We start from the raw sequence: 21,730 nt of genomic DNA on the forward strand, positions 1-21,730 counted from the left end.
CTGAAGCAGGTTGGTATATAACTTTGGTCTTTCTAGTATTGATAACGAGAACAAAGTTGTCGCAAGCTTGTGATAAACAGTGTATTTCACGCTGCATCTTCTGCTCTGTGCTGGCGTTGAATGCGTCATCACAGTTTCTATATGCATCTCTCAACATGGTAGAAAATAGCATACTGAACAGCATTGTAACTGGGAAGGCCTCCGATTCGTCTCAATCATTCAGGACCTTCACCATAATACCATCATGAAGCTGCCGGACAATTGTCATTAACTTGTTCGGGCAGCCAAACTTTCCCATGATTTCCCACAGGCTGCCTGTTGACTGTGTCGAATGCCTTGCTGAAGTCAACAAAGGTCACAAAAAAGTCGCTGCATTGCTGCTGGAACGTTTCCTGGTGTTGACGTGCCATGAAGACCATACCTGCCGTCCCATGTTCAGCACAAAAGGCCCACTTGCTATCAGTAAGAGATATTGCTCAAGGTGCTGGAGGAGGCGGTTGAGAAAGAGGCACATCAGAATCTTCCCAGAAGTGGACAGAAGGGAGATGCCTCGATGGTTGTGCAAGATTGGCGTTTGCCTTTTCTATTGTAGATGTGTATTATGCTGGCATCCATATGGACTGGAATAGTTTAGTCATCATTTGCATCAGGACAGGACTGCCTGCTTAGTATACCTCGGCAGGAATAGCATTGTTTGCTGGTGATTTGCCACAGGAGAGTTATTTTACTGACTTCCTGACTTCAGTCTTCAGTGCGAAGAACATTGAGGTCCTTGTTGATCTCTACTTGGGGCATACGAACAATGGCCTCGCCGTTAATATTGGCAAGGCGAGTAAGGATGCTGTTGAACTGATCAGCCCACTGTCCTAGAATCTGTTTCGTTTTGTCAGGAGTTTAGTTCCGTCCGTGTTGAGGAGAGACGAGGAGTTGCATAATTTGGGTCCATAAACAGCTTTTAGCGCATCATTGAAGCGCTTCAGGTCGAGGCTGTATGCATAGCCCTAGATTTTGTTAGCCTTCTTGCTAAACCAGTTGTCTTGCATCTCGTGTAGCTTTTTCTGTACCTTTGTTTTTGTGTTGATAAAGGCATCCTTCTTGGCTAGAAACGTGCAGAACTTTTGATGCATTTTGTTTGTGTTTCTCTTCTAGGAGTGCCCTTATTTCTTCGTCATTTTCATCAAACCAATCTTGGTTACTTCAGGCTGCTGGTCCAAAATGTTCCAATTCAGCATTGTGCATAGCATGCTTAAGAATCATCCACTGTTCATCGACGCCTGTCTCGTGTCCCTGTGGAGTGTCTTAAATTCTGCCGTTAAGATCCCTGGCAAATTCCCCTGCAACTCTTCTGCTTTGCAGCTTGGAGACATTCAGCCTCTTTGAAGTCTTCTGCCCTTGTGGTCTTTTCAACAGCAGAATGCAAAACCTGCACTTAGAAACAATGAGGCTGTGGTACAACCAGCGGTTGGTACTACGCAAAACTTTCATTACTTTAAAGTCCATCATGTCCTTCTTCCTGACAATAACATAGTCAATGAGATGCCAGTGTCTCGAGGGGTGAATCCACGATGTCTTCTTGTGAGTGGGTAGACGGAACAGGGTGTTGGTGATGACAAGGTCTTGTATGTCACACGTCTTGAGGAGCAGAAGGTCATTACTGTTAAACTTGCCAATGCCATGTCTCCCACTGAATCCTTCCTAGTTTTGATAGTCTATTCCCACTCCCACCCTGGCCTTAAGGTCTCCAAGTATAATGATCTTGTCTGACGGTGGAATTGCTAAGATACAGTATATCACAAGCGTGAGTACACTCCTCACATTTTTCTACATTTTTTATTATATCATTTTATGGGACAGCACTGAAGATGTGACACTTTGATACAATATAAAGTAGTCAGTGTATAGCTTGTATAACGGTGTAAATTTGGTGTGCCCTCTGAATAACAACATACAGATATTAATGTCTAAACCACTGGCAACAAAACTGAGTACTCCCCTAAGTCAAAATAGCCAAATTCTGCAAAACCAAGGCCTGCTTCTTGTCATTCAATGCTGCCTCGACCACTCCAGAGAAGCATGTTTCCACTACTATGCCGTCAGTTAGCCCTCATCTGCTAAGCGTGTTTCGCCGATAGCTGCTATGTCCACATTGTAGCAGGCTAGCCACTTAGTAACCAGTGCCATTCTTCCTTCTGATCTGTCTGACTTTGTATTGTCTGGTAGAGTTCTCATGTTCCATGTGCCAAGGTTGAGTACTATAATTTTCTTCTTTGTGTGTTGACTGCTATAATGGATACCCGCCAGCTCGGTAGGCTTGTCAGGGCAAGGTGAAGCAAACTACGGTATGTTTAATGCATCTTTGCTAGCCCTTTCCTCAATGGAGGTGAGTAGAGTGATCCTATAGATTGCTGCTGAGATCCCCAGGGGCTGCCGATCTCCACTGCTGCTTTGGTCCAGTGGGGAGCGGACAAATGCGGACTTCCTGTGTGCAGGTTCATGACTACAGCTTCCAGTGATTCCAAACCTGCTGTTTTGCCGCTCCCCCATCGCCACAGTACTTTGAAGCAGTGATTGAAGCCATGATTTGCGTTTAACTTGAATTAAAGTGAGGAAGAGTTGCGTAGGTTGTCAGCCTCACTCTCTTGACCAAGCCCCCAGTGATAAGAGCTAGTAGAGATGACTGGAGATAGGTCAGGATGCAATGGATGGTTTGCAGAGTTCTAAATGTGCCTCATTGCGCCCTCTCAGCACTCCATAACGCTTAGCTGGAAATCGCTTTCCTGTCTGTTGAATCTTAGATGGTTTCTTCTGCACAGTCCAGTTTTCCCATGTATGGGTAGGCGAATTCTTAAAGTCACTGTGGGCCTCAAAAACCGATGGCTACCATCACCTGATTTGGCTCGCCTGCAGAGGCGGTGTTCCAGGGTGTACCCACTGTTTCTTGCTAGCAGTTACTTGGATGTACAGGTGACAGTTGAGTATCAGATGAGGACCAAAGATGGGTGATCTGTCCTTAAAGCACATAGCAAGCCCTCTACCAGAGGTGCTAACTCTATCTGAACATCCCATATGCAGCTTAATAAGTGACATCACTGTAATTAGGCTCTCTTGCTCTACATTATATTCCTGTCAGATTAAATAGCAAAAACTTGTTGACAGATTCTTTTTACAGGGATAGTCTAGTTATACAGCATATAAATAAAGGTTATAATGAAAAGCTCTGCAACTAAAAGATCACAAGGAGATGAATTGCTAAGTGTAGTGCACAAGTTCTGTGAAACCTAGTGATGTAATATGGCTGGAGTTAATGTATTAGTGTACAGTTGTGGCCAAAAAAATTTGAGAGTGACACCATTTTTTTCATAAAATGTGCTGCCTCAATGTTTTTATATCTTTTAATCAGATGTTTCCATGGTTACTAAAGTACAAATATAAGCTGACTCATTATTGTTTAGATCTCTTTTTCTATATTCCATGCTTCCAAATTTAGAGTGATCTACATGCATATATATATCTGACAAGTTTTTAGACATATTTCAATTCAGTCACTCTAATATTGGGGGGCACAAGTAAAGAATATTTTTTAAAGGGATTGGCCACTTTATTTTATTGTGGACATGATTTATGATCATGATTGATGGCACTTTCTAATGTATTAGTATGACAGGTTCTCCTCCTTCTCTTGTTAGTGACGCCTTCCTCACAGACGGCACAGCTTTCCTGTCCACACAGTCGTTGCTGGTGGAAGAGCAGGTGACCAGTTCTGTCCATCAGCCTCCTCGAATTATAACAGCCAGGCTCAGACTGGCCCACATTAAAACAGGAGAATCGTCTGGTGGGCCCTTGTGCGGTAGTGGGCCACCAGCCATTTATCTGAGCAGTACTTGGTACAATAGACTTGATTCATTCACTATCTACAGACAAAGGCAGCATCTTATTCATTTAACAATCAACCCAATGTATTGCTATAGAAATTTGTGAATGAGGATAAAGTCATATTTGCATGCAGCTGAAAGGTAGGTTCATTAAACTGAGGTTACTCGTGGGCGCTTGGCACCCCAGTCTGACATTGATAACAGCTATTCTATGTGCAGAGTATTACAATATGAAGAGACTGATAGACAGGACTGGTCACCAGCTCCTCTGCCGGCAGCCATTGTATGGACAGAAGAACTGTACAGTCTGTGAGGAAGACGTTACTAACAAGTGCAGGAGGAGAACCTGTTGTAGTTGTGTATAGAAAGTGCCACAGAATCGTGTATTCAATATGTTTGTAATGTAACGCAGGAGGATGTGAACATACTGCTCCACGGGATGGGCTTACCCTGGAGGGGCATGACTAAGCAGCTACTAGAGCCTCTGGGGGTGAGGTTAGGCTTGGCCTCAAGGTAGTCACTAGGTGCCTACGCGGTATGGGGGGGGCGAGACAGAGGTGAAATCAGGAGGTCCTAGGTTGGAGGAGGCAGGACAGGATCAGAAAATGTAACCTAGGTCAGGAGTGGGGATGTCAGGCTGAAAGGGTAAACAGGCCGGGTCGTTAACGGGAAGCTGGATACAGAAGGTTGCATGCACATAGACTAGCAGAGCAGAAACAACGTTCGAGCAAGGGGTGGAGAGACGAACTGCCTTAATTAGAGCCTGCTAGCATGGGGGAACCAAATCTCTGTCTGACACACCAGGCTTAAATTCCTGCAGAGACAGACCATGCCCCACTAGGGCCACATGGAACCACCATACTTTAGTAGTTGTGCAAAGTAGTACAGCAGGAAACAAACCACAGTGAACCAATCTGATGCAAAGAGATGCTGTGCGGTGACCATGATGAGTAGGGCGGTGCTAAGGAGGCACAGGAGTTTGGGCTGTGACGTGTAAAAATAAACAAAAATTAGCCAACCCTTTTAAATCAGAGTGAGAAAATTAACAAATCCAAATGATAAAGAGATTCTTATCATGTATTTAAGAGAAGATTTAGAAAAACTTAGTGCACTGGTTTCATTTCTACACAATACCTACAAGTCATAAGTATAATGTACATATAATAAAATATATATGTAAAGAAGTTTACAAGTAACAGTGGAATTATCCATTACACTCTTTGCAACAAAAGATCAACATGAAAAATATTGTTGCCATTCTGCTTCATTGAATAAAAAGAATTTTACTGGCTGCAGCATCAGCAAGGTTTTCTTGTTATTTGCTTCCATACAGTGTAGTGTCACAAGCAACAGTATCACAACGGTGTTGCAAATTCTTACATTCCATTCGAAGCCCCCAATGACGATTCCACCAGCAGCTGCTGTGCCTGCCAGGCCAACAAAGTGACCACTTCCAATGTTGCTGGCAAAAAGAGAGGCTCCAATCTAAAAGGCAAAAGAAACAGGGTTAGTTGATTCACTGTTAAATAGCTGTAGGGCATAGCTGGAGGATGAGGTGTGTGATTGTTTATACCCGAGGGCCTGTGTCAGTGGGTTACAGGATGAATACTACAAGATTTGTAGGATAACCAGAACACTAAAGACATAAAATGCAAAAAAATTCCAAAGCCTTCTCCTCTTAATTAGAGATGAGCGAATGTGTTCGTCTCCCTCCTTATTTAGCAAGCTATAGCGCTTACCGAAGAAGCTGCAGTGGGAACCTGAATACCTGGAGCGCTCCCAATAATCAGGTGTCTGGCGCCGCAGCTGCATGTGTCACGGCTGTGTCACAGTCACAACACACACAGGCTCTCCGTGCATGTGTTGTGACTGCCACAACGCCACGACACATGCAGCTGCGGCGCCGGACACCTTATCGGAGCGATCCAGGTATTCGGGTTCCCACTGCAGCTTCTTTGGTAAGCGCTATAGCTTGCTAAATAAGGAGGGAGACGAACCTGTCTATAGCAAGATGCAATATTGTTAGGCCCTATCCCTATAGCTAAAGGGGCAGATGTTCCGTTTGCCACCAGCCACAGATGGAACTGTTTAGCAGGAAATTAATCCTTTAGCTATAGGGGCGCTACGCCCTTGCAGACCGCATTATGCCTGTGAGTTTGACTGTCAAGGACCAGATTCTATAGAGTTCAATGAGAGATACCACCACTCAAAAATAAATTGTATTTTACAGAACAATAACGTAGGGGAAAGTATGTCCAGTGGGTAGTGGGTGCAAAACTTTGTGTATGTTTCTCTTAGAGCATATGACATTTTTATACACACTCTGCTCCTTCCTGAGCTTGATCCTCTCTAGCTTCACCACCCACTACAACAGTTTGAGAGCTTCCCTAGTCTCCAACAGCAGCACCACTAATCAGTAAGCAAAAGGCCTATTCTTGAACCCGCAGTTCTCCTTAGAGGAGCTACTTGTGCCACTATGGCCGCTGTTTAACTTCTCTGCTTCCTGACACCTTGGAACTACCACAGAGGGCACTCTCGCTTCATCCCACTTTCCTTTTTAGTGCTGTTCCATCATTTGATTGTCAGACAACTCTGTCCCAAGAGGCTCCCATTCCCAGACCTCTTATCCAAAGAATTAATCACTCCTTCTAACACTTTTCCTTGTCTCCACTCTGGATAATCCTATCCATTAAATCAGTCTTCATCTCACTTTTGGGACACCCAATTCATGCAGCTTTGTTGACTAATCAGACCAAAGGTCTGCTCTAGCTGCAAGCTAGGCCCTATCTGCTATTCTACCAGGAAACTCTCCATTGTGCCCCCACTGAGCTCCTCCTCCCGGGTTAGACCCAGCTACTAACCCTGTAGGCTACATTGTGCTGGACAGAACACAACCTCTCACTATCAATACAGCTTACTTAGGCTACGTTCACATTTGCGTTGTGCGCCGCAGCGTCAGCGCCGCAGCGCACAACGCAAACAAAAACGCGGCAAAACGCACGCTAAAACGCTGCGTTTTGCGCCGCATGCGTCCTTTTTGGCCGAAAGTTGGACGCAAAAAAAATGCAACTTGAAGCGTTTCTTGCGTCCAACGCTTGCGGCCATGCGGCGCAAAACGCAGCACAACGCATGTCCATGCGCCCCCATGTTAAATATAGGGGCGCATGACGCATGCGGCGCCGCTGCGGCGCCCGACGCTGCGGCGCTGACCGCAAATGTGAACATAGCCTAAGCACTCAAACGTCAAAACATGTTGCAGCAATATGCATGTCTTCAAGGGGCAATGGAGCAATGCAACTACCTCCTTACACAGGCAAAGCTGCACTCTATGGGTATGTTTCCACGGTAAGTAAACGCTGCTTGTTTGACGCTGCAGCGTCAAACAAGCAGCGTCCAGATGTTCCAGCATAGTGGAGGGGATTTTATGAAATCCCGTCTCCACTATGCGTGGAAACCCGCACGCGGCGGCCCTGCGACTCCGGACATGCTGCGCGTCTTTTCAGATCGCAGCATGTCCGTACACCTTGCGGGGACGCAGCGTCCCCGCAAGGCATATCACAGGGCCCTATGGCGAGGGGTGCGATGATCCCGGATGTGTACTGTACACATCCGGCATCATCGCGTCCCAGAAAGGGGGCGGGGCTTAGCGCCGAGCGGCTTCGCCGCTGCGGCGATACCGCCGCCCCTCCGGACCGTGGAGCCATACCCTAAGGGTATGTGTCCACGTTCAGGATTGCATCAGGATTTGGTCAGGATTTTCCATCAGTATTTTTAAGCCAAAACCAGGAGTGGGTGATAAATGCAGAAGTGGTGCATATGTTTCTATTATACTTTTCCTCTAATTGTTCCACTCCTGGTTTTGGCTTACAAATACTGATGGAAAATCCTGACCAAATCCTGATGCAATCCTGAACGTGGACACATACCCTTAGGGTATGTGCACAATGAGTCTTTTTGCACAGTTTTAGAAGTGGAAACTAGGCATAAACTCCAAGTTTTTTTAGCTGTTTTGAATTTTTAAGAGGATTTTGTCAGTTTCTGCTCTAAAAATAAATCAGTGTGCAAATAAGGCCTATTCACATGTCTGTTTTACATGTGTGTGTGTTGTATCTGCGATCCTCACGTATACAACATGTAACTAGTATAGTCAATGGGCATATTCACATTTTTGAGTCCGCAAAGAAAAAAAAATGTCTGTTTTCCATTGGATTTGTGGAGTAGAAACTGCCCTGGGCACTCAGATGTAATCCATTTATGTACCAAAAATATCTGAAAATCGGATGCATAAAAAATTATAAAGTACAATAGCTGGAGATAGAACACACAAAGCTCTCTAACCTTATTCCTAATAACACTAAATTTAATACATGTAGATGCTTAAAAAGGTGGGTTTAATCTGCAGGTTAGCAGCGTTCTGAGGCTATGTGCACACATTGTGGATTTTGCTGCGGATCCACAGCGGATTGGCCGCTGCGGATTGGCAGCAGTTTTCCATGAGTTTACAGTACCATGTAAACCTATGGAAAACAAAATCAGCAGTGCACATGCTGTGGACAAAACCGCGCGGAAACGCTGCATTGTTTATTCCGCAGCATGTCAATTCTTTGTGCGGATTCCGCAGCGGTTTACACCTGCTCCATAATAAGAATCCACAGGCGTAAAACCGCAGGTGGAATCCGCATAAAAAACGCAAAAAAAATTTGGTAAATCCGAGGTAATTCCACAGGAAATCCGCAGTGCGGTTTACCTGCGGATTTACCAAAATCAGTGTGGAAAAATCCGCACAACTTTCCGCAACGTGTGCACATACCCTCAAGCTTCTCGGCAATGAGAGCCCTGTTGTCATGAAGAAATTAACTTTATTCCTTCAAACAGCCTCGGGCTTTCAGACATAGGGGTGGCACTGATGCAGATTCAGGTTCTGATTAGCACATAGTGAGCGTCGGCTCTAACCGCCCCCTGGCACTGACTGACAGATAGGAATTGGGAATTATTTTCATATACTGGCAACTATGCTTGGCAAAATATACAGGTGATAGTGCCCTATGCGCTGTGTTTGAACACAAACTGACAATGAAATTCCAAACTGATAATGTATTATCCAACATCCCCTCAATCAGGGCTTGTTCACACACATCCGTGGAAAAACATAGCGTTTTACAGTATCAGCAAAGTGCATGGGAGTTTTCAAATCTGCAGCATGCCAAAACACACCGAAAAATGGAAAAATGTGCAGCAAATACTCAAAAAATGCATATTGAATAATAATGTTTTTGTTAACATCAAGAAGCCAATACGAAAAACAAGGAAGATTAAGATATGAAGCATATTTTTTCATTTTTGTATAATTTGTTTCTATTTTATTTATTACTTTGGATTGCTTCATTAGTCTTTTGTTGTCAATGGGTAATTAATTGGACTAGGGCATCGCTGAGGGGCCATACGCCAACACAAAAAAGAACTAGAGGTTCATATTATGGTCTGATAGGAACTCCAAGCTCTAGGAGTATGGCACTGCTATGTGCACAGACCCTTAATTAATTTGTCCATTCATTTTTGGAGAATAAAACTGGGTACAACAACATTTTGTACGATTCCTTTGTCTCATAAACAGTTGCCAGTCTATAAAAGTATACTCATCTTGTGAAATTATGTGACAAATTTATTCTATAAACATAACTAAATGTTGCCATTGGAATACTGTACATCCTATTGCCACTTGTCTCAGAAATGAAGCCTTGGTGACGAGAATAGCATGATAAAAAAAAATAAATAAATAAATACAATAAAAATAAAAAACACATTTTGTATATATTCAGTACAGATGTAGATCTATGCATGGCTACTGTACTGTGTTAATTAGACCTCAAACACAGGCTACATGGCAAAGTGTCAGGCGACATTCAGATCATTGTCTCATTTCTAGATAATTTGCATCTAATAACTTCCTACCATGTCACACTGAGAATTGCCACCTACTGCGACTACAACACCATGACAAAGACATTTCCAAATGTGTTGCTGGTCTCATGCAGCACACAATGTAATTGCCATAGACTTCAATGCAAGTCTCATGCACTTGCAACTTGCAGAATTCAGACTTTTTTAATTCTGGGGAACACAGGAATTAACTACATGCCAGGAGAGCTGTCATATACTCTTTAAACAGACTTATGGAGACGATTCTACGAGACTTGAAACACCAGGAATGTCCTATATTGTTCCTTCTCTACTTTTAGCTGTCACTTGACACTTTAACCTAACGTTGAGGTCATAGGACAACCTTTTATGCAATTTTACAGCCCATGTTACACAAGTCACCTGATATTAAACCTTGTTTTATTACTTGTTTTATTACTTGTGTAGCACTTATTACTAACAAATATCAATTTATCAAGGCCTCACTGCTTATGCATGCACATTACAAACTATAAGGCAGAATTCATTCACGTTACCTACACATTCTGTTACAGATTTTGATGTAAATTTGCCAAAGGATTTCACCTACTAAACTGCATTGTAATGGGTGAAATACATAGGATAAATTCATAATTGGGAAGAGTTTATTCTGAATATGGAGACCTGACGCATGTCTAGGAGCAATTGCAGATGATTTATGTGTTGTTAATGGGGTTTGTTAGACCCTCACTCACGTACAGTCAATAGTGCCTCTATACAGACAGGGCTTGGACAGGGGATAGATAGAGTACTTGGCCACTTAAGGCACCATTGTTATTACTGCACAGTTTAGATTTTCTCTTCTGCAGCCAATTGCAGGTCTCGTTAGGCCACAGATCACTATAGGTCTTCAACCTTTAGGCCACAGATGAGATCACAATAGGTCTTCAACCTTTAGTTTAGGCCACAGATGAGATCACTATTAGTGATGAGCGAGTATTCTCGTTGCTCAGGTTTTCCTGAGCACGCTCGGGTGGTCTCCGAGTATTTGTGAGTGCTCGGATGATTTACGGCTGCTAGCCAGCCTGAGAACATGTGGGGGTTTCCTGGTTGCTAGGAAATCTCCACATGTATTCAAGCTGTCTAGCAGCCGCAAATCATGCAGCTGCGTCAACAAAAACTAAGCCTCCGAGCAGTCACAAATACTCGGAGACCACCCGAGCATACTTGGGAAAACCCGTGCAACGAGTATACTCGCTCATCAGTGATCACTAATCACTATAGGTCTTCACCCTTTAGGCCACAAATTGCTTTAGGTTTTCAGCCTTTTGGAAGAAGAAGGGATAAGCAAAGGACATCAGCATTCCAGTGCAGACTGAACAATGATGTCACTGCATTGCTCCACTTGTACTTGGAACATAAGAGAAGAGTCGGTGAGCTTCAGCAAATCAAGAACAGGGTAGGCAGCACTCCCATAGATTATTGTGTAGGCACAGTGGTTGGTAGTTCCTATATAGCCAACAACTTTGCTTCCATCAGAATGTAGCAAATATGGGGAGAAACTTCACACCAAACAGCACAGAAAAATACTTCAAACATGAGTCATCATTAGTTTCTCATGTCCATTATTCACACCCCAGTAAGAACAGGAGATAGCAACATTTCAGGTATAAAAACCCTTAGTCAGACAATAACAATGGATCTGTGGATATGTGATAAACAGTAGGAGATCCAGAAATCGGGGTCAGGTTCTAAAGGAGGCAAACTAGGAATGACCCTTTTATTTTCAAACATGAAGAAGCTGCTTCCTGGTTTGCCTCCCAGTTTGAAGCTTTTTTCCATGCCATTTGGCATGCTGTTTCTTCCCTTATCCGGTGTCGGCTAGTGATTTTATCAGGGACAAGGGACTCAGGAAGCATTATTTAATTTTGGAAAGCATTAGGGGGGCATTATTAATTTTTTTTAACATTTAGCTAATAAGGGTTACCCTGAGCATCATTACTTGCTAAAGGAACACTTAAGGAGCTTTACTACCTTTTGGGGGCTTTGAAGTTGAAGAGGTATTAGGCCACATGCACATGTTGAGTATTTGGTGAATATTTTACATCAGTATTTGTAAGGCAAAATCAGGAGTGGGACAGTCAGAGGAAAAGTATAATAGAAACACATCACCACTGCTATATTTTTTACGCACTCCTGGTTTTGGCTTACAAATATTGAGGTAAAAACTCACCAAATACTGAACGTGTGCACATGCCCTTATTGCTTTAAAAGAAGTACTCACTGCATTACCATATAAGAAGGGTAAATTGGGCATTATTGCTTGATAAGGAGACATTGTGAAAATTCTCACCTTTAAAAAAGCATATATGTGTATCACTAATGACTGGGAAGCAAAAAAGGGTCATTACAATGAGACCTATATACCTGAAGAACAGTATTTAGGGTACCACACAGCAGTGGCAGTAACAGGCGCAGAAATGGGGCTTTCCGAATAGAGAGTTTGAGTAGGTTGCGAATAGATGGAGAAGGTGCTGGAAATATGTAAGTGAAAATGTTGCAAACACTGAAGTTGAGCTGTGGGTGAAAGAAATGGTCAAGACAGTCTGGGCCAGATGTAAAAGAAAGAAAAACTGACAGGATGTATTTAGTGTACTACTGTATGGTAGTAAAAGTGGTTTTGGACTTTATATAAAAATCAGATTTTTATGGTCATCGGCTGAGGTGACCACTATACTTAGGATGTGCCTCCGTCATTGTAAATATTTAATACCTGGTTTGGGGGTCTACTTTCTTCCTGCTGTGCTGAACCTTCAGGTTTGCCTCTGGGCCATATATCAAAGAAACAACATGCATGTTACTAGTTAAGTCATGACTGATAGCTGTAGGCTGAACAACTGAACATCCAATGGCTCATGCAAATTGGGCATGTGATCAAACCAGCTCAGCTGCCTACTCCAATTAAAAAACAGCTCTCCTTTGTTGCAGAGTACTTCAATTAAAGGAGGCTGGTAGACAGGTCTTGTCACATGCTCTTCCACCTGCAGCCATTTTGAAAACAGGAGATCTAAGCAGTCTGTGAGGAAGCCTTCACTAACAAGCAATCAATGTCACAAAGGAGGAAAACCTGTGATACTTTTATATTAGTAAGTGTGACAAAATCATGTCCACAACATATTTGTTAATATCAAGATAAAAAGACATCCCTCTTTAATCAGGGTAGGGCAATCCACGTACTTCTATTTTATTTTAGGCTAATTTTAATAGAAATAGTACAGGGTGATTCACTCACTACTTCACCTGGAATAAGTGCTGTATCTTCTAAAAGAGACCGTTGACCATACTAAAATTTGGACTGTACATACTTTGATTCATGAGAAGTGAGAGTGCAACGAATCTCAGTGATCGCATCGAGAAGCATACTCATTCCGAGTGGTCTCACTCACTCATCGTCAGGCCAGTCATCTCCACTATGACATAGAGTTTGTGTGATGCTTGCATTACACTCTGCCAAATTTCTTCTTCATTTATTAACAATTGTAGGGATTGGCTCGGGTGAGCAGAGGTAGGGCCGCAGTAATGAGGCAACACACAGGCTTACAGTCCAAACTTCAGTGGTTTATTGGCACTTTAAACAGTCCATGACAGAAAGTAAGAGAAAAAACCAAACATACTCCAGCTTGGAGAACCACTGGTCTCAGACTCACCCTTACACGGGACAGGCTTAACTAAGCGGCTGCCAAGTCAGTGGCTTCCGCCAAGTGCCATTCCCAGGGTTGCTACCAGTCATGTCACCGTCCTTTGCGGCATATGTGGCAGAGAAAAACAGTTCAGGCTCATTCCAGCCCAGCTCCAAACCCAGAATAACATGTGCCAAACAAAAGAAACTCCATTACATAGTCTATAGCCACACCCACAGGTGAGGTACCCATCACATGGGCTGATCACGTGATCGTGACATCACTGCAGGTCCTCAACCTTAGGAAAATAACAGGCCAAAACTTATCCTGCTGGGAGAAATATATCTTCCGTCCAGCACTACACCTTTTACTGCACTACATACCTCCCCCCTTTGTTCAACCCTATGGGGGTGGACACATGACATACAGTGGACTCTGGACAGGGCATCTGCATTCCCCTGTAGTCTGCCTGCCCTATGTTCTACTGAAAATTTTAAATTTTGCAGGGACAGAAACCATCTGGTAACTCGTGCATTTCTTTCCTTAGCTTGACTCATCCATGTAAGAGGGGAGTGATCTGTCACCAAGCAAAATTTTCTCCCCAGCAAATAATAGCGAAAAGACTCAAGTGCCCATTTAATGGCCAGGCACTCTCTCTCCACAATACTGTACCTGCTTTCGGCTGGGGTAAGCTTCCGGCTCAGGAAACTAACGGGATGCTCTTCTCCGTTAATTTCTTGAGACAACATGGCACCAAGACCTATCTCAGAGGCATCGGTTTGCACGATGAACTCTCTTTTGAAATCGGGTGTAATTAGAACGGGTGTACCACACAGTACTGATTTTAACTTTCCAAAGGCCTCTTCTAACTGATCATTCCATTGGACCATCACAGACTTCCTCCCTTTCAAGCAGTCTGTTAGAGGCGCGGACAATGTTGCAAAGTTGGGAACAAATCGCCTGTAATATCCCACTAAGCCTAAAAAGGCTTTTACCTGCTTGGTTGTGAGGGGACGGGGCCAGTTCTGAATTGCCTCCACTTTGTTTATTTGAGGCTTAAGGACCCCTCTCCCGATGACATAACCCAAGTACCGAGCTTCCTCCAACCCTATGGAACACTCCTTGGGATTGGCTGTTAGCCCTGCTTGTCGGAGGGAATCTATCACCGCCTGTACCTTGGGTAAGTGACTTTCCCAGTCTGCACTGTACACAATAATATCATCCAAATAGGCTGAGGCATAACGGCGATGGGGACGGAGAACAACATCCATTAGCCGTTGGAACGTCGCCGGCGCGCCATGCAAACCAAAGGGTAATACCTTATACTGAAACAGCCCTTCGGGCGTTACAAAGGCCATTTTTTCCTTAGCTGCTTTGTTAGGGGCACCTGCCAATACCCTTTTGTAAGGTCAAGGGTTGAAAAATACCGTGCCTGCCCAAACCGCTCTATCAACTCATCCACCCGGGGCATGGGGTAAGCATCAAATTTTGAAACTTCATTAAGTTTTCTGAATTCATTACAGAATCTTAGCGTTCCATCAGGCTAAGGTATTAGGACTATTGGACTGGTCCAGTCACTCTTCGACTCTTCTATGACCCCTAATTGTAACATATTTTCCTCCTCCCGTGATATGGCTTGTCGCCGGGCCTCAGACACCCGATATGGCTTTAATCGGACTTTGACCTGTGGCTCCGTAACAATGTCATGTTGGACTATGGAGGTACATCCAGGGAGCTCAGAGAAAACGTCCGTATTTCGGCTAACAAACTCCCGGACCTCCTGAACCTGTTTAGGAGACAAAGTATCTGGTATTTTGACTACAGACAAGGCTTCTCCTGACTCACTCAGCGGTAATGGAGCCTTCTCTACAGGAAATTCAGGCAGCGGACTATCCCCGCCAAGGTGGTCTCTGTCTTTCCACAGTTTTAGCAAATTAATATGATAAACCTGCTCTGGCTTCCTTCGACCTGGTTGATGTACCTTATAGTCTACCGGACCCACCTTCTCCATAATCTAATAGGGCCCCTGCCACCTTGCCAGAAATTTGCTGTCCATTGTGGGCACAAGTATCAATACCCGATCCCCAGGACTAAAGGTTCTTACCCGAGCCTCCCGGTTATAGACCCGACTCTGAGACCGTTGTGCTGCTTCCATATGTTCCCGGACCAATGGTAGGACTGTCTCCATCCTTTCCTGCATTTTTGCAACATGCTCTATTACACTCTTGTGGGGGGTTGGTTGGTTCTCCCAAGCCTCTTTGGCTATATCAAGTAAACCCAGGGATGTCGGCCATACAATAATTCAAAGGGCGAGAACCCCGTACATGCCTGCGGCACCTCCCGTACTGCAAACAACAAATATGGGAGTAAAAGATCCCAATCCTTCCCGTCTTTAGAAACGTTTTTTTTTAGCATGCTCTTTAGCGTCTTATTGAATCTTTCTACCAGCCCATCTGTCTGGGGATGATAAACTGAGGTGCGTAACTGTTTGACATTTAACAAGCGGCAGAGCTCTTTCATAATTTTTGACATAAAGGGGGTTCCTTGGTCTGTTAAAATCTCTTGCGGAATGGGGGCGTGGTTTGCCAGGGGAAAGGAGCAGACGTGTTCCTTAGGAGCTCCTGCCAATTCCCCTATAAATGCTACTTAAAGCTTACTAAAAAACAGAATATCTGCCTTTAATCCTTGCCGGATCATAGCAGGAATGGGACCCTCTAAGAAAAACGCTGGCACAAGGAAGATATCTCCCTTAACGGGAGTGAAAAAGCAACAGCTGATATCTAATGGAGGACGGCTTCCCTCGGGACAAAGGCAAAGTAGTCCTACACCTAACAGACAGAATTTCATCCAGCAACTGGAGGAGCAGAGATCGAAGTCGCAACCTAAGAAGACCCACAAGAAGATACAGCAACCTACAAGCAAGAAAATCGCAAGTTTGGGGACAATCACAGGAATTACAATGAGAGACAGGATGGCAGTGGAGCAGCACATTGTGAGGAATCGGCGGATGGACACTAAAGCCGAATCTTCATGCACACCTGGGAGAGGAGCGCTTCCTCCTGCAGCAGCTGCGGCTCTGAAAGGAGTGAGTAGGGAGAGCCGGCGGACTGCAGAGGAGCCGCAGACCACCCGGATGCAGCAGTCAGGAGCCGGTGAGTGTCGGCGGGACCGGAGCTTACAGAGGGGCAGAGGGATCTCCCCGGCGCCCGGAACTATTTACAGCAGCCTCAGGCATGACGCGCCGGAGTTCGTCCCGGTGAAGGAAGAAAGGGGTGTGTCCTGGATGTCAGCTGATCGGGCTGACGAAGAAAGCTGTGAGGTACAACGGAGCGAGAGGGGTGGAGGAGCTGGGATACAGGGCAAGTGGCAGATTAATGTGACAGAGGATTTAACAACATCTGCCACAGCCAGGGAGTTCAATGGAAAATATAATGTGCAGGAGTTTGGGTCTCATAAAACACTGCTACCCACCCTCATTAAAGCAGAGTCTATATCTACAGAGCTGGGAACACAGCCTGATACCACCAATGATATCCTCCATTTAAATAAAGAATCCTCTTTGAGTGGGGGTAAACCCCTTCCAGCAGGTGATACGCCAAAGCTAATTGAAAAGTTGTCTGAGGCGTGGACTGATTCGTGCATCTCATACTTTGTGGAGAGGGTTAAGCTGGATGTTAGAGAGAAATATGACCATTCACCTAAAGATTGCAGAGACACGGATAGGAAATCAGAAACAAGCGACAATATTGTTACATCTCCATCAGTCTCTCTCCTGCCTATCATGTCAAAAGGTGAAGAATGCTATGAAGATTCTTCAGTTTACTCTGACCAAGAGGATATTAACTCCATCAGTGAAGCTGTCTTTGAGGATACTACCTACTCAAATATTCCTTCCGAGGAGTTTAGTGACACCGAGGACTCAAAATGCTCAAGCAGATTATCAAAGGACTCAAATTCCAGCGATTCAGAACAGGAACAGTCGTGCTCTGAGGCTTCTGATCACTCATTCATTATTAGATAACATTTTAGCCTCTGATGAACAACCTTCTGAGAGCTTTTTGGTCAGTTTATCTAAAGCCCTCCTAACCTCTATGAGTTTAAAAGGGGCTCAAACCTCTGAAAAATTTATTAAAAATCTCTTCAAAGACACTTTCTCACAGATCAGTGCTACCCCACACTCTGATATAAAAAAAACTCCCAATAAATCTCTATTCACTCAAAAAGGACCGGTCCCTCAAAAGTCTCATCGGGGTGTTAAAAGTGATGTAGAGGGCGTCTCCGGGGGCTCGGACTCACTGGATTATTTAGAAACTGAAGTGGTTGCATTTAGGACTGAACTAGCTAATTTTGAGAACTTTAAAAGGAAAAACAATTTAAAAATTCGTGGGATTCCAGAATCAATTAAAAAAGCGCAACTGGGAGATTATGTCTCCTCTATGATTCTCCATCTTTTCCCTGAAACTCAAGGTAGAAATATGATTCACAAAATCTTCAGAATCCGCAGACCATCTACTTTACTGCCGAACATAGCGGCAGATGTGGTTGTTTCTTTCTATCCCAACTGGCTGAGAGACTCACTGCTTAACGTAACAAAAGAACCAAAATTCGTCTCTTCTCCCTATGGCCATTTAGCCTTTTATAAAGACTTATGCAAGGATACTTTGCAAAAACGTAGGTCGTTCCAACAATCTACTCAAAGATTGCAACAAGCTGGAATCCGGTATAATTGGCATCATTACTCAAATCTGAGGTTTTATTACGCATCGAAATGGAACATTTTCTCTTCCTCAGCTGAAGCAATGGTCTTCCTGAACTTTGCGGGTGTGGACTTCTCCGGGTCTTCGCCTAGTCCCAATTCCTCAATTTAATACAAAACTTCGTTAAGAATTCCGGACATTTTTTCTTTTTCTTTTTTATACAGATATTCTATATTTTAGCATTTAATAGAACCATCTTTTTTTGCCCACCGGGTCAGAGGGTTATCTTTGATGACCCAGACTCAACAGGCCTTCTTATAAAATTTTGTATCTCTTTGGTAAACCGTTATAGCCTTTGATATTGATTTGATAGTATCATTTTTGTGAAAACATAGTTGTATCCTTTTCTTTACTCGGCGCAAACCTTGTTTTCCACTTTTTTTTTGTCTTTTATTAGGCCAACTTTCGAGTTGGCTTACTAAGCTTCTACTAAATATTTTACCGTATATATTATAGCTTCTTGTATTTGGATGCTAACTCTTGTGAATTATGTGTAACATTATCTATGTTTTTACATTTTACTCAACTTTTTTAGGTAACGATTATAGGCTACATCGCATTGTCAGTGAGCCAGAGCTGAAATAATCTAGCTTTCACTGCTCTTTTATGAGAAGTCATACCAAACTAATTTTGTTTGTATTTTTGATTACGTTACCAAGTACTGTATGTGTGCCTGTTTCCCCTATTGTATAGGGGCCAATTTTCTTTTTCCTTCTTCAAATCCCAACCCTTCTCCCCTCCCCTCCTGGTCTACCCTTTCCTTTCAGAAAATGTTAAAACTCCCCAATAAAAATGTTTGAACACAAAATCTCTTGCGGAATCCCCACTCTAGAAAACATACCCATGAGTTCCTTTGCTATGAGCTTAGCTGACGTGTGGCGCAGCGGAACAGCCTCAGGATACCGGGTAGCATAATCTAGAACTACTAGGATGTGTTGGTGCCCCCTTGCTGACTTATTGACAGGACCTACCAGATCAATTGCCACTCTTTCGAAAGGCACCTCTATAATAGGTAAAGGCACTAAAGGACTCCGAAAGTGTGGCTGGGGACTGGTTACCTGGCACACAGGACAGGAATTACAATACCGTTTAACTTCTTCATGGACCCCTAGCCAGTAAAACCGCTGCAAAATTCGGTCTAGGGTTTTCTTTTGGCCCAAATGCCCACCGAGTACATGCCCACTGAGTACATGCGCATGCGCTAGGTCCATTACCAGCCTACGATAGGACTGAGGTACCAATAACTGCTCTACCCTTTCCCCACATACTTTCTCAACTTGATACAACAGGTCTCGGTTTAGCTCAAAGTGTGGCAACTCGGTGGCTGCCCCAGGTTGTTGGGGTTCCCCATTAACAAACAGTACATTTTCCCTGGCCCGAGTCAAAGTAGGGTCTCGGAGTTGCGCTGTACCAAAATTATCACACGATACATTTAAGTCTAACAATTCAGGTCCTGGCGGCAAGTCTTCCACATCCCCGGCCAACATTTCTATGGGAGAATTTTCCCCCTCCTCCACCGAAGGGGAGGCCAGCCCTACCGCCAACACTTCTTCCTCTGGGCTACCAGGTTCATGCCCCACTTCTGGAGAATGTAACCTGGTTGTCACTGGTGTCGGCAGTTGTCCACTGTTGGCCAAAGTACAGAAAATAAAGGAAAATCTCTACCAAATATCAATTCATAAAGAAGGTTAACCACAACCCCCACCTCGTGGCACCGCCTCCCCGCTGGCGTGTTTATCACCACTAGTGCGGTAGGATAGTCTTTTAAGTCCCCATGTATACATAACACTCCAATTTTCCGACCAGTGTACTCACTGGACTGAACTAGACTGGCTCGTACCAGAGTCACGAGACTCCCTGAGTCCAGTAGGGCCACGGCTGGGGTACCCTCTACAACCACCTTACACAAATGTCCCATATTGGATCCCTCCTGGATGCCTGTAGCGCAAATCAGTTCAGCATAATGGGATTGGCGATACCCAAAGTTTGTCTCCATGGGCTCAGCCAGGTGGAGGCAATCAGCTCTCATATGACCAGGCTCCTGGCACCACCAGCAGACTATGGGGCTTCTTTCTCCTCCAGACAAATCTTGAGTGGCCTTCCTAGGCTCTGCTCGCCAAGCCAGGGGTGGAGATTTAGGGAACCTTCCGGGGAGTCCCTCCCTGGAGCTCTTTGGTTGCCCCATATCGTTCTATCAGGTCCATCATCTGGAGCGCATTAGTAGGGGAAGCTTGCCCGATCCATGATTGGAGGGAGTGGGGCAAACCCCTCCAAAATTTATCAGTCACTATGCGGTCCACCATGGCCATGGGAGACAGTACCTCAGGCTGCAACCATTTCTGAAATAAGTGCAACAGGTCATAATACTGAGAGCGAGCTGGCTTGGAGGGGTTAAACTCCCACTGATGTACCCGCTGGGCCCGGACCAACACATTTACCCCAAGACATGCCAGTATCTCACCCTTGACGACTGCGTAGTCCTCCCTCTGCTCGGGGGGTAGCTCTTGATAGGCTTTCATAGGTCCTGGAGCCAGAAACGGAGCAATGACTTCTGCCCACTGGTCCCGGGGTAGTCTCTCCCGCTCAGCCACTCCCTCAAATATCTCCAGGTATGTCTCGAAGTCATCGGATTTCTCCATTTTGGGGATCGCTGTACGAACCGCTTTCCGGACATCATGGATTCCCCGTGAAGCTCCTCTTGTCTGCGACGCTGTGATATGCTGTATCAACAGCTGGTTGGTTTCCTGCTGCTGCTGCGTAGCCTGCTGCTGTTGTCGCATAGCATCCACAAGCACTTTTATTGTGGCCTCCATTTCTGCAGAGTTCCCCGACTGGGTCTGAGCCACTCTTTTCACCCAGGACATAAGCCGGAGTTCAGAGTAAAAATAAGCAAAAATAGCCTGGCCTCACTGCGATTGCCCGCATTCGAACACCAAAATGTAGGGATTGGCTCGGGTGAGCAGAGGTAGGGCCGCAGTAATGAGGCAACACACAGGCTTACAGTCCAAACTTCAGTGGTTTATTGGCACTTTAAACAGTCCATGACAGAAAGTAAGAGAAAAAACCAAACATATTCCAGCTTGGAGAACCACTGGTCTCAGACTCACCCTTACACGGGACGGGCTTAACTAAGCGGCTGCCAAGTCAGCGGCTTCCGCCAGGTGCCATTCCCAGGGTTGCTACCAGTCATGTCACCGTCCTTTGCGGCATATGTGGCAGAGAAAAACAGTTCAGGCTCATTCCAGCCCAGCTCCAAACCCAGAATAACATGTGCCAAACAAAAGAAACTCCATTACATAGTCTATAGCCACACCCACAGGTGAGGTACCCATCACATGGGCTCAGGGGTGGGATTCAGCCGGTACGACCCGGTACGGGGCAGCCGTTTACTAAAATTTCTATCTGCCAGCATTCCGGGAGCCGGCTCTGCAGCGTGAGTGAACCGACTCTTTTTTTTTTTTTTCCTTCCTTGTCTGGCGCCTGCAGCCTATCAGACTCAGCGAGCTCAGTGAGTGTGACTGTG

General features: G+C 44.7%; 1 protein-coding gene across 1 annotated transcript in view; it reads right to left on the minus strand.

Annotated features, from left to right (window-relative positions):
• Window positions 1–21,730, minus strand: part of SLC5A1 (solute carrier family 5 member 1) — a 169,015-nt gene that overhangs the window by 85,495 nt on the left and 61,790 nt on the right. The window contains exon 3 of the mRNA XM_077293857.1: window positions 5,253–5,357. Coding sequence (XP_077149972.1) covers window positions 5,253–5,357 — 105 coding nt within the window. The remainder of the gene's footprint in view (window positions 1–5,252; window positions 5,358–21,730) is intronic.

This window comes from Ranitomeya variabilis, chromosome 1 (assembly GCF_051348905.1).
Source record: "Ranitomeya variabilis isolate aRanVar5 chromosome 1, aRanVar5.hap1, whole genome shotgun sequence".
NCBI lineage: Eukaryota > Metazoa > Chordata > Amphibia > Anura > Dendrobatidae > Ranitomeya > Ranitomeya variabilis.